General features: G+C 41.0%; 1 protein-coding gene and 1 long non-coding RNA gene across 2 annotated transcripts in view; one reads left to right on the top strand and one right to left on the bottom strand.

Moving 5' to 3' along the window:
* The window catches only part of LOC138006309 (ras-associated and pleckstrin homology domains-containing protein 1-like), a 7,761-nt gene extending 6,322 nt beyond the window's left edge, over nt 1–1,439 (top strand). Inside the window, exon 6 of the mRNA XM_068852559.1 lies at nt 258–1,439. Within this exon, the coding sequence (XP_068708660.1) occupies nt 258–827 (570 nt within the window). The 3' untranslated portion in view covers nt 828–1,439. The remainder of the gene's footprint in view (nt 1–257) is intronic.
* A 2,185-nt stretch (nt 1,440–3,624) lies between these two features.
* Nucleotides 3,625–10,510, bottom strand: LOC138008396 (uncharacterized). Its single transcript, XR_011124245.1, has 3 exons — nt 10,279–10,510; nt 7,440–7,517; nt 3,625–4,839 (listed from the first exon to the last, which is right to left on the bottom strand). It is a non-coding gene; the product is annotated as an uncharacterized lncRNA (long non-coding RNA).
* Nucleotides 10,511–12,500: the final 1,990 nt, after the last annotated feature.

The following is a 12,500-nucleotide window of genomic DNA, read 5'->3' as shown; positions in this document are numbered from 1 at the left end:
TAATTTAAATATATCATTTAATATACCTCAATTTTGCCTTGACTCATTCGCTTTGAATGAGGTGATCCGGTTGGGATTGAAGCAACGACCTTCCGCTCTATAGTCCAATGCTCTACCGAATGTGCAAGTTGTCCCTGATGTTTAGACAGCATTAGCGCTGTAGTCATCGTCACTTTTGCTTAGCTCTTTATCAGTATTCCTAAATCAAAACTCATGTGAGTTACAAAGTATTAAAACTTGTTTTTGTTCCTTTTCAGGTTTGTTCTTTACCCTGTCACAAACCATACAAGTGTTTTCCAAGATGCGACATAACCTGCTGTTCTCCTCCACCCCCGCCTTCTCCGCCGCGTCCCATCATTCCACCGACGTGTCCAGGGGCTTGTCCAGCAAAATGCTTCCCAACCTGTTCCCAAGCCTGCTGCGCTCCTCCCCCTCCCTCTCCCCCTAAGACTGCACCATATTATTACCCCATGCCTCCCGCGGCCCAAGCAGTTACTTCAAGGTGTCCCGGATCTTGTCCCGCCATTTGCGCACCTCTGTGTTCCGTTCGATGCTGCATCACTCGGAGCGTTGCGCAACAGAATGCCATCAGACCACTGACGTACTCGGCGCCTCAGGTTGCAGCTCAAGCGTCAATGAGATATCCTAATTATTACCCATCTGCCCAGAAAAATAACTACAATAATTTCTACAGGCAGAATGCCCAGTATGCGCGAGCACGATCACAATACCAGAATCCATACTCGAGATATCAGATTTATGGAAGGCCCTCCAATAGATATTGGTCGAATTACCAAAATCTCAAAGGCTATCGTTATCAAGGATAGTGTAGAACAATTACACTTGTAAGTTTTTGAAAGGAAAAGGTGAAGGTATACGAGGGCAGAAACGTTGTTGTGATCTCAGTGGATGGGACTGGATCTTTGCACCATTTTGCAAACTTTCCTGTTGGTGTACTTTGGACCTTAGTACATGACAGAATTCTAACGAAAATCCACAGACGATTGGAGAATATATTTTTAGTTTGTGTCTCTCTCAACGATATTTTGTGGCTTTTACTCAAGCTACAAAACTTAATTTCAATTTTCTAATTGCCTGCCTGCCTAACCAGAAAACGTTGCAAGACATTCAAATCTTTCGTCGTCGTGCGCACCTGTGTTATCACACAATCAAAGTCATCTCTTATGCCCACCGTTTCGTTCCATTGGATGAGCACTCGATACCAGAGCTCTCCTATTTTGCGCATGTTTGAAAAAAAGACCCGACGCTTTGCTGACCAGATTGGTTGAACAGGTGGAAGACGAAAAATGGAGATGACACAGGCTAAATTTACCACAACGTTTTGCCACGTTTTAAGAGCCAAAAGTAATAATATAATTATTAAAAGATTTGTACTAGACAAATCAGTTTCTGTAACCGAATAAATAAAGCCAATACCCTACTTCAAAAGAGAATTTTACAACTCAAGTGTACATAATATTCACATCCATATTTACTGTGTTTCAATTCTTTAATTTATCGCTGATCTATTTGATCTTTAGTCTGAAATAAGAATAAAACGAAAGTGAAATGAAATGGAGGTTCTGTACGAAAATTAAAGCAAGCTCTTGGCTATATGCACAAACCGAAGCCAATGAAATCGTGCGATTAAGCCAGAAAGTCCCAAGGAATTCTCCGTTCTAACACCAATGAAAACCAACCTGAATTCTCAACGTGGTCTGCCATGGACATCCAACATAAAACCCCTCAAACCACTTGTACCATATGGGACCCCGATTAAAAGCAAACTCGACTAAATTTTAAACGTGGTCTGCCTGTGGCCATCCCACATAGCTATAATAATAGTTCGTTGTGCCATTAATTTAACCTTATTGATGGTGTACAGAACAATGCAGTAAATTTTTTCTTTTGGAATTGCATTCTATTATTATGCAAAACTTCTGGGTTTTGTACACAACATGACCGTCTCATCACGTGGATGCAAACCAAGAATTGGAACTTTGCTGGCTCTGCTCATAATATGAGTCTGTTACGAGTCTGTCAACAAAATTTCTATTCAAAGCCTCCTCTCTCTCCTTCTCTGTCATATAAAAAAATGTTATGAATATGACAAGTGAACCTTTTGCTTTTACTCTTGTCAAGTAAGCCCTGAGCGTACGTTTCTTTGAAACATAACGGAATAAAAATAGTTTTTGAAAATTTTTTCCGATATTTCTGTTCCTGGTAGCAGAATGTAGCTGGAATTAAAATCCAAATATTTTGAAATGAGAAATGACCTCTCCCAACGCTTTGGCGCGGTGGCCTCATGGTTAGTGCGCTCGACTCCGGATCGAGTGGTCCGGGTTCGGGGCCTGGCCAGGGACATTGCGTTGTGTTCTTGGGCAAGACACTTTACTCCCACGGTGCCTCTCTCCACCCAGGTGTATAATTGGGTACCAAGGTAATGCTGGGGGTAACCCTGTGATGGATTAGCATCCCATCCAGGGGGGAGTAGAAATACTCCTAGTCGCTTAATGCTACTGAAACCGGAGATAAGCGCCGGCCTGATGGGCCTTCTGGCTCGTAAGCAGTGACTTTTTCTCCCAACGCTTTAATACTCAAGTGTTTTGATTCAGTCTTCATGATCGTTGATTCCGAGTGAATTCGACCCAATTGAATTTTTGACGCATATGCTACAATAAGCTCCTTTTGTTGAATTTCGAACTGAAAATACCGGCCAAGAAAATTGTCAATCCTTGACAAGTGAATGAAACGTAATTAAATGTGACAGCAATGCTGAGCAAGCGTTAACACAGACTTACAGAATTAGGGAGAAACATAGTAACAAAGACATTTAACCGTTGAAGCTATCGCCAAAATTACTCAATTTTCTCTTCTTATTCTTTCAAGCCTCGACGATCAGGCTTACATAAACTACAGGGTGATCAATCTGTCTCCTGGACGTTATGTTTAGGCATGTAGAATCAACCGAAATGTCAATTCTTTATGAAAATCAGCATCTTTTTGCTGGTGTAGTAGGTATCGGAGCACCAAAACATTTACGCACGCGCTGACGAAATGTTTGAACAATAGAGAAAACGCAGTGTCTCTAGACATCGCGCCAAAGCGTCGTGCCAGACGATTCAGCCCGGGATTTCGACCCTTGTATCGCTTTCGGCCTTCCTCCCGATACAGCAGTGAAGTAGAGAAATATTGGCCCCTAAACCATAGGAGACAGATCCCTAGGGTACATACGTACAAGTATGGTCGCCTTAATATTTTTCGAAAAAGTCGTTGTATCTTCCATATGGTACGCACTGAAGTCGTGGATTACAAAGTGTACGCATGCGCATTGCTCAAGTTAATAAAATGGCAAAAAGAACAGATAATTCCTTTGTGATTTGTTTCTTTGACTTTGATCCTATATATGATTTCAATCTCACACTGTTCCAGACTCTCCGTTTGTCGCGATACGTTTGTTGTCAACTGGCAGTGCTCTTTCAAGATGCTTCGCTACGAAAGTATCACCAGTTGGACAAGAACTACCTATCCAAAATCCAGCGTAGTGAACGGCAAAAACATCCTTTCCATCGAGAAGTGATTAGTCCTCTTCTTCTTGTTCAGTGTCTTGACAGTCTCACTAGCTTTTTCTCACATATCAATTTATTTAACCTAGCTCTTACTATCAAATACTATTCTACTATCAGACCGTCCTTGGAAACATCGACAAATATAACACGAAGATCATGAACATTAGGGTTCGATATTGGCTGTCCATTTTAAACTTAGAATTTTACATTTGATTTTATTATTATTATTTTTGACTATAGAGGTTTTGCACGGTAGCCATGTTGCATGGCAGGAACAATAGATTCTTTTTTCTATGGGAACAAATGTTCTTTCTAAGGCAAAACATTTTTATTGTTCCTGTCATGCAACATGGCTGCCGTGCAAAACCTCTATTTACAAATGTATCAACATTATGATACGTTAGGTGAAGATTAAACAAACAAAAGGAAAAAAAATCAAATTAAAGAGAGTCCAGCTATCTGATAGTCTAAGATACTATACTCTGTTCATTTAATGAATATACCATTGAACTGAAGTTGACATGCAGTGTTCATTTCGTTCAAGTAGTCTGCATCATCAGATCGGGACGAACTCAGACCCGTATGAACTTGTACCGGTATGAAATTATTATTTTTGCGGCCGTTTACATGAAACCGGGAAGAAATCGGCGGATCTAAAACACAGGTCACATTCCACAGGTCTCTCGTTGCAGGTCATTGTTTTACCTTTTTAAAAGTGACCCAAAACGCTCAATTTGGCTAACTCTAGGCCTAAAAACCCTAATTAGGCCTAGGGTAGCCAACTTGAGGGTTAGTGTTACTTTCCAAAAGGTAAAACAATGACCTGCAACGAGAGACCTGTGGATTGCCGGGAAGCAATGCTTGATGCCCGGTTTGGAACGAAATAATATCTTGTGTGTAATAAATATATCACTGACCCAAAAGCATACAGGCTTGAAATTTCTGGACCCGGCTTGAGATTTGTCGTCATTTACCCGCGAACTGTACGAATTCAGACCGGTTCGAGAGTTCCTCGTCGCGGTGCAGCAACCAAGACGAAATCAGGCAGGTCAATTCAAGAAAAGAAATTCATAGGAGCCAATAGGGACTCATGCCGGTCTAAGCCGAGTTTGTCCCGGTCTGATGTAAATACCCCTTAGATTGAGTCAGTTTATGGATAAATGCTTTCAAAGACACATCTACAATTCACTTGTCATTGACAACGAAGGATGTGTATGTTGTAGCAGCAGCCGGGAAGGAAAACAAGTTGGACGGAAAGTTTCAGGATCATCTGTAAAAGACAAAAGATCAGTTTAGTTTCCAGACTGCGAAACTTCATGCGTCTTGTCAAGCGAAAGTAAAAACGAAGAGTGAAACTGTGGAGAGGCGATAACACGCCTTACGCGAGAATTCGCCTCTTGAAAAAACGAAAATAACAAGTTACAACCTGACTGTAAACAAGAGAGATTAAGCAACACGTCTACCGCAAACTGAGGCAAACGTGGGACTAAAATTTGCGTTTTTGCCACAAGTGGAAGAAACTCCTTTGATATGAGCTCATTTCTTGTGTGTTAGCTGCAGGTATCAAGTAATGCGCCGATCAAATCGAAACTTCAACATCCCCGCCGGGCAAAGCCCGGGCATTTGACTATCTTCTGTGCCCGGGGAGTGGGGAATTTGACCTTTGCCTGCGTGGGGTGGGTAAAATTGAACCGCAACTGTCAGGATTTTTTTTCGGGCGCCGAAGTCGCTAACAGCTATAAAACACGTGTTTGGACGAGCTGGAAGAGTTTGAAGGAGGAGATACAGCATTTGTGAGAGTTTGGCTTACAAAAAAGATCTTCCAAAGTTGTCTTCAAAGTTATTTTGGCTGCGTAATTCGTCTTTGTCATACTACAGAGTGATTACATTAATATGGTACGTTTTCACACCCTCCATTTCATTGTAAAAGCTCTGAAAGCTGTACGTTTCTGTTAGAGGTAATCAACCGATACTGAACAATTTCAAATACATGCAGTCGTAAACGCTCTAGGCTCTGTTGTTGATAAGTATACAGTTCCCTCGATAAACAACCGTTGCCGTGTTTCGGAGTTAGAACAGCTAGTACTTGCTTATTGACATTGTACGACTTAATTAATTAATTAATTCAATTTGCAAGTCACTTTTAATAGTTTCAATATTAAAGTTGTGTTTTTATAGTAGCTCAAGTCTGGTAAAAATGGCATTATCATATAAAGGGCCACGAAACGTGACGGTTAGCATGTTTATACACAAGCTTTATTAAGACGACAGGAGCCGGCGACGATTGTTCTTTAGTAGGGTAATAAATTAATATTGAAACTATTAAAAGTGACTTTAGACAAATCCGACGATAGGGTAGGGCATTTGAACACCATTTTGGCCCGAGGGGGCGGGAATTTGAACGATCCAATCTTCAAAAGTTAAAATGCCCGGGGTTTGCCCGGGGAGGGGGAGGGGGATGTTGAAGTTTCCGGTTGATCGGTGTATAACTTTTCAAAAGGAAAAACCTTAAATAACAATGACCACAACCAGGTTTCTGAGCCCGCGAGACTGAGCACACCCAGGAAACCATTGTTTTAACAAAAACCGCTGGTCAGCAACCTGGTTCTGGTCATGCTGTCTAAGGTCTTCCTTTCAAAAGAGAGACGAGTTAGAATAATATAATTTTCATACTTTTATGACGAACAGCAGCCCACCTTTTCATGTTTACCGTTTCACGTAAACGCAATGCTTAATCTCCAGTACATGTGTTGCACAACGGTCTATCAAACGGCAAACGTTAGGCTGAAAAGAATTTTATTTGATCCAGAAACTTGGCGAGCAACTTCTCATAGGAAGGAGACAAGTTAAAACTACCACAGGCGCCCCAAGCTCAGCGTGAAGGAAAGCCAACAAAAATGTAGGGATACGCACTAGCCCTGCCAGCGACGTTAGGCGCCTGTTAGTGTCCCAAACGAACCGATAAAACGATGGAAAAGATCCTCGTACACGACAAAGCGACCGCGGAGTTTTGGTAACGTTGTCAGGGACGACAAATAAAGACAAACGAAGGCTCGTTACCAAGCCACAAACAAAGACTCGTTACCAAACCGAACTCCACGGTTGCTTTGTCGTTTTCAAAGTGTACGAGGATCTTTTACCTCGTCGATTGTATGATTTTTTCCCCGACGCCTTTAAGTTATGGCTTTTGCCTAGTGTGAATCGCCGCATTTCCTTTAGAAGAATACACCAAAGGAAAGGAAAGGAATTTTATTTAATTGTCTAGTCGTTTTAGCACCGGAGAACTAATACTGGGGACACTGTAAACTGAAATTAACAATTAACGCGAATCAAGTCAACTGTTGGTTTTTGAGTAGAGGGGAAACAGGAGTATGCCCGGAGAAAATCTCTCGGTGCAGAGTAGAGAACCGACAAACTCAACCCAACCCTATGGGTTGTTTTCACGATGCGTCATTGCCGCAATGTTGGTGGACGAAAGCAAAAGATCTTTAATTTATTAGCTCCTTTTGTTCGTCCACCAGCATTTGTACATTGAAGCATTGTTTTCTGTGTCTCTGGAGATTAAGTCGAAAACCACCTATACGCCGAGTCTGGGAATCGAACTCGGGCCACATTAATGGAAGGTGAGTGCTCTCACCACTGCGCCATCCCTGCATCCATAAAAAGCCACCCATTCCATAAAAACTACCCATTCTCGACTAACACAGCATCCTTGTCTTCCAGTTCCAATTTCGCTGAAATTCTCTCCGCAAATTTCAAAACTAAAAATCAACTTTCACTTTATCATTTTCAAATTCTCACTTGCAATGAAATCAGCCTTTGTGGGATCTGACGCCTAACTTATTGCGGATATTTAGTCTTTTAGCTTACCGCGTTTTCGAATCCTTTCAGAAGTCAACAATAGTTTTCCTTTTCTTGCCGACCGAACCTTTTTGTTCATCTGGTTGGCTGAAAGACAAAATGAATTTCATTTCATGTGGTTAAATAAATATTGTATTGCAACGCCTCACTGGGGTGGACCGAATTTAAAAAAAGAAATGAATTGGCAGCCCGAATAGAACCAGAGATGAAACTGAAGCGAGATGAAGATACCGGAGTGGAGTGAAGTGGAGTGGATATTGGAGTTAATTGATGTATAATGTCGTAAAAGTAGTTTGATGATGTAAATACGTTTTTAGAGATCATCTGCTTTGGAATATTGTTCTGGGAACATATCACGTGACGTCACGGCGGCCTCGTTGGTGTTCCTAAAGAATGAAACGACCGTGCCATTTTGGTATACCCAACTAATCCTCGGGGAATTGAACTTTATTGTCATGCAAACGTTTTCTTTTGTTTCGGTGGAAAAACAAGGTTACTGATCACGCGAGTGAAAACACTATGTATAAAATAGCTGCGAAAATGTTATATAGGAAAAGACAGAAAACAGAAAGCTACCCTGTCTGTGAACAGATCGAGGTCTGGCAAGAGGAGCGGGAAAGTGGGTGGACTGTCAGACGCCGTGCTCCAGTTCTGAGCAAAAGGAAAACTCTGCTTCGTCAAAACATGCTTGCCAAACTAACCACCATGACCACAGAAGTGCGTGGGGGTAATTCTAGAATTATCGCCGCCTCTCAGCGGTACCGGCGGCACGTGATAAATGCCGCCCCCGCTCCTTTACATGACATCTATTTGCATCTTATTTTAAGAAAAGGGCTAATAGATCTTATTCACGATGGCCGCCATGTTGGATTTGCTATTATCATGCCAATTAGCTACACACTTCTAAAGGGGCAAACAACACAAGTTCGAGAGGTTATAACGACCATCTTAGCCGCACAGATGACTTGTTTCACGTTAACTGAATGTCTATCACCTACTAGTAAAATGGATGATTACACAAGTTACTTCGATTTCTTTTTAGTGAAAAATGAGCAGATAACGAAGTAGAAAGTCAAAATGTAAAAGTCAATCAACGATATCAAATTATTATAAAAGGCACTTAATTCTAAATTCTAAAATGTACTTTTAGCAATGTTATTTCAATATTTCGACGAGCCGATTTTCCGCAATTTGCCTTTTTCCCAATGTTTGCCGCCCAGCATAACACATGGCTAATTTGCATGACAATTTGAAAACCAGCATGGCGGCTGTCGTGAGTAAGGCCTATTAATTACTATCTGAATGGGCGCTCCCTTTTCTTTTTTAGCAAATTGGTAAGCAAACAAATGTTCTTCTTGGCAGAGGTTTCCTTGATTTCCGAGAAGGAAAGAAAACCTTTGCAAGAATTTCCACAATGTCGTCCAGAACTTTGGATCGGAATGATTAAACTCTTAACCGGTTTAAAGGCCCGCTACAACTAGCTTGACTTTTCACGCCTGCCCATTCTCGTCCCCAGAGCCCTCCGTTTCTCGCCGACCGCGTGACCAAAAGAAACTGAGGGCTCTGGGGACGAGAATGACGCCTGTTCATTGGATTCACGACGCGCATGCGTGATGGGACACCGAGGAGTTCCTAAGAGTTCCTTTCCTTCTCGCTGGTGAGGGAAATTATTAATCAATCTTTTTGCCAAGCAAGGTAGCATATAAAAGGACTAGCTCTTTTGATCATGACTTTGTATCATCCCTGATGAAGACGTAATAGACAAGAGGGTCTTTAAATTTGATTTTTGCAAGCTACATTCAAACTAGAGTCGCATCAAACTTTCTTTATGCTGGGTTTCTTCATTAAACGTCCAAGTTATTTAGTCCTACGCCAGGTCTTTACATAATGGAACATCTAAAATAATTGACCGAACAGCATTATAAGTCAAACCACAAAGTTCTTGTGATGGACATCTTTTCAAAAGCATTTGACTCAGACTTCTATAGCTAAAGTGCACTTAAATTAATTGGATGTGGTTGTTCGATCAATGATCAGTTATGAATGATCAGGTGTCAGTAAAAATTAGCTCGAATGAACTTCAGGGAACTTTATCTTAGTTTAAAAATAGCTCGATTATGATGTATTTAAGTTCATCTTAAAGCAATGAACATGTCTCAAGCCATAGCTTTTTGTATGATTTTTTCTCAAGGTCCTCATATAAATACTGCCTGAGTTCGTGTTTGTCTCAACGTGAATATTAACGTGGTCTATGACTAGGAGCGAACAACAGCCATATATTCCTGTCACAGCGATTTCACATACTGATTTATTTTTAGTCTGAATTTCCTGCGAATGCGACTCTCCTCATATCCCGATGACCAGTCATGCACAAGCAACTAACTTGACATGATGGCGCCAACGCACCAGAACTGCTTTTGTTTTTTTCTCGGAAAAGGTATTCTAAAAATAGATCGGTCTGTAAAAATGCCATGACACAGGCTTAGTATGGAAGTTGTTAGCTCCTTGTCAGGGGCTTCTGATATTAAACAATAAAAACTGGGCTTATGAAGTCGAAACTTTTCCAATCTTCAAAAAGAACTTCTCAGTTTAAAACTCGACTTTTACCTGCCAGAGGGCAAAAACACGAAAAGATGTTAACCTATTTGCTTAAATTTTTCATTTTGCACGGAATAACTAATGTTGGGCCGCCAACTTTACTTTCACAACCAGCTAATCTTAGTATATTTGGGATATGATTCAAAGAAATATCCGGCAGTTTTCTGAGTGACCAAGCTAAATTGTGGTTAGTATCAGAGTATTAACCAAAAATCTCTTTGCTGAAAAGAATTCCGTGTTCTACTCATACCCTGATGATTTTCCATCCTTGAAAATCGAGAGAGGGCACACTGATGTCCCTGGATCACACAGTCCTTCAACGAAACTACTGCCATTCACACTCTGAGTGAGTTTCTTTTTCCCGCCTGTGCCAAAACATGGAAAACAACAGAATGGAACACCCAAGACGGACTTCAGCAACGCGGACATGACTTTTTATGAGACGATTTTGTAAAAACTCAAGTCACATATCTTATCAACCTGCCTGTTGGTTAAATTTAATAATTTATCTAAAAAATTCATCTTTTTGACAGTTCGATCGGGGCACTGACCGCAGATTTACCTTTTTCTGGCTAAACTGTAAAAGAAAGTATCCTGAGAAGAGGACGAAAGAATAAATAGAACTGTCCTGTAAATATTGATTGAAGTAAAATTCACAATTCCAAAAGAAAAGACAACGTAGGAATGAACTGTGATAGGTCAATGCGGAGTTTTAAAAGGCGTGCTTTTTCGATGAAAATATAAAAGATTAAGAACTGAGATATAATTTCATTTGATGCACTCACTTGTTAGCAATACTGTAAATTGGAATTGGAATTTTATATATTGGCTAAAATGCATACAAGCCGCAGCCACGTTAATTTTCCTTCTGCAAAAATTTTTCGTTTAATTAAATTTGCTCTTTCAAGTGAAGCCGCAAAAGGATAATGGAAAAAACATAAAAACTGTGATCTGTATGCTCGAAATTTTCGTGATCTTAACCACAAATCATCGGTGTAATTTCCCTGATTTTTGTCATTCGCAAAAAGCTGGAAAACTGACCAATTAATGTTAATGAGTGCCACAACGTGTTATGGCATTCGCGCTGACTTACCCTCCCCACTCATCTGATACGTATGCCAAGCAAGACACGCTAAAAGCGAATGGGTAAAATCAGTGTTAACTTTGCGCTTTAATTTACAGTTCTTTTTTATTAAATTCAGTTATAAATATACTACGAATTGTAGTCTCTGTTTTTTTGGAGTAACGGGCTTTTTTAATGAGAAGGGAGGGGTGGGAAGGACTTAAAAAAGTGAGTGCCAGAGGTGAGAGGAGGATATGGGGGCACCCTCAGAAAACCTTTGAAATCAATGGACCCCAGTTACCTGCGATCAGTTCGAAATTCTTCTTAAAATTGTGGCTCAAAGTATTTCTCCATTAATTGAGGGGATCAAAAGTTAATATGGAAGAAGAAAAGTAAATTGCATTTATCTACTTGGTTTCAGATGTGGTTTTTGGTGGCGTACAAAGAACGCGTGCTGGTAAACGGGTTTTTGGAACCACGCATCTACCATTTTTTGTGGGAAAGAGTTTACACCAGGGAAAATATTGAGCACATGTTGCTAATTTTACGTTCGAAAACCACTAAGCCAGTTTAGATTATCGAAAGCTTGACAAGACTGACCTGATAAGCCGACCACCAGTAATGGCAGGGGCATCTAGAATCTGTTGCATTTGACTTTGCATCCATGTGAGGCAGTGTGGCCCAGTGGTTAGGGCGCTTGCCTTGAGATCCGGAGATTCCGGGTTCAAGACCCGCTCTGACCACTCGTTGAATTTGATCCTGGTAGACCCTGGTTCAACTTCCCAGCTGCACTTGTAAATAGCCAACTGGTTTGCCTCCGGCCAGTTGGGATTCTTAACAGTTGTTGTTGTTGTGTTCTGTTGTTTCGTTGATTGTTTCATTGGCCCTGAAAAGCCCCTATGGGGAGCGGTCAATTAAGTATGTATGTATGTATGTATGTATGCATGCACCCGTGATCCACATACAATCGCACTGTTTTTGGCAAAATTGTAAATATGTAAATCTTTTTACTTTTTTAGTAGACGACTCAGTTATCTTGAGGATAAAAACGACCACCCACCAACCCCCCAAAAGCTCCTGAAGCTCTTGGTGGATGGGAGACGCAACTGATGCCTCAGTCATTTTACTCCCTGAGAAGACCTTTGGCCTTCCTGCTTTAAAACGTACTAGATTTTCGTTAATTTGACTTATACTGATGACTTTCTAATTAAACTGAGTCTTAAATTGCGAACCGAGGTAATCGAGCGAGCCAATCACAGTATATGTTACGAGAGCCGCTAAATCAGCCGCTGATCCCAGGCTACGGAGGATTAGATGACAGACAACTAGGGAGTGGGGCCTGGGAGAATAAAGCACACGCTTTCTAGTTTGAGGGCTGATCATGCTAGGTTTGGCCGACCGTAGTTCCA

Source organism: Montipora foliosa, chromosome 6 (genome assembly GCF_036669935.1).
Source record: "Montipora foliosa isolate CH-2021 chromosome 6, ASM3666993v2, whole genome shotgun sequence".
Taxonomy (NCBI): Eukaryota; Metazoa; Cnidaria; class Anthozoa; order Scleractinia; family Acroporidae; genus Montipora; species Montipora foliosa.
The sequence above is the reverse complement of the archived record's forward strand: the minus strand, read 5'-3'. Positions and strand labels throughout refer to the sequence as shown.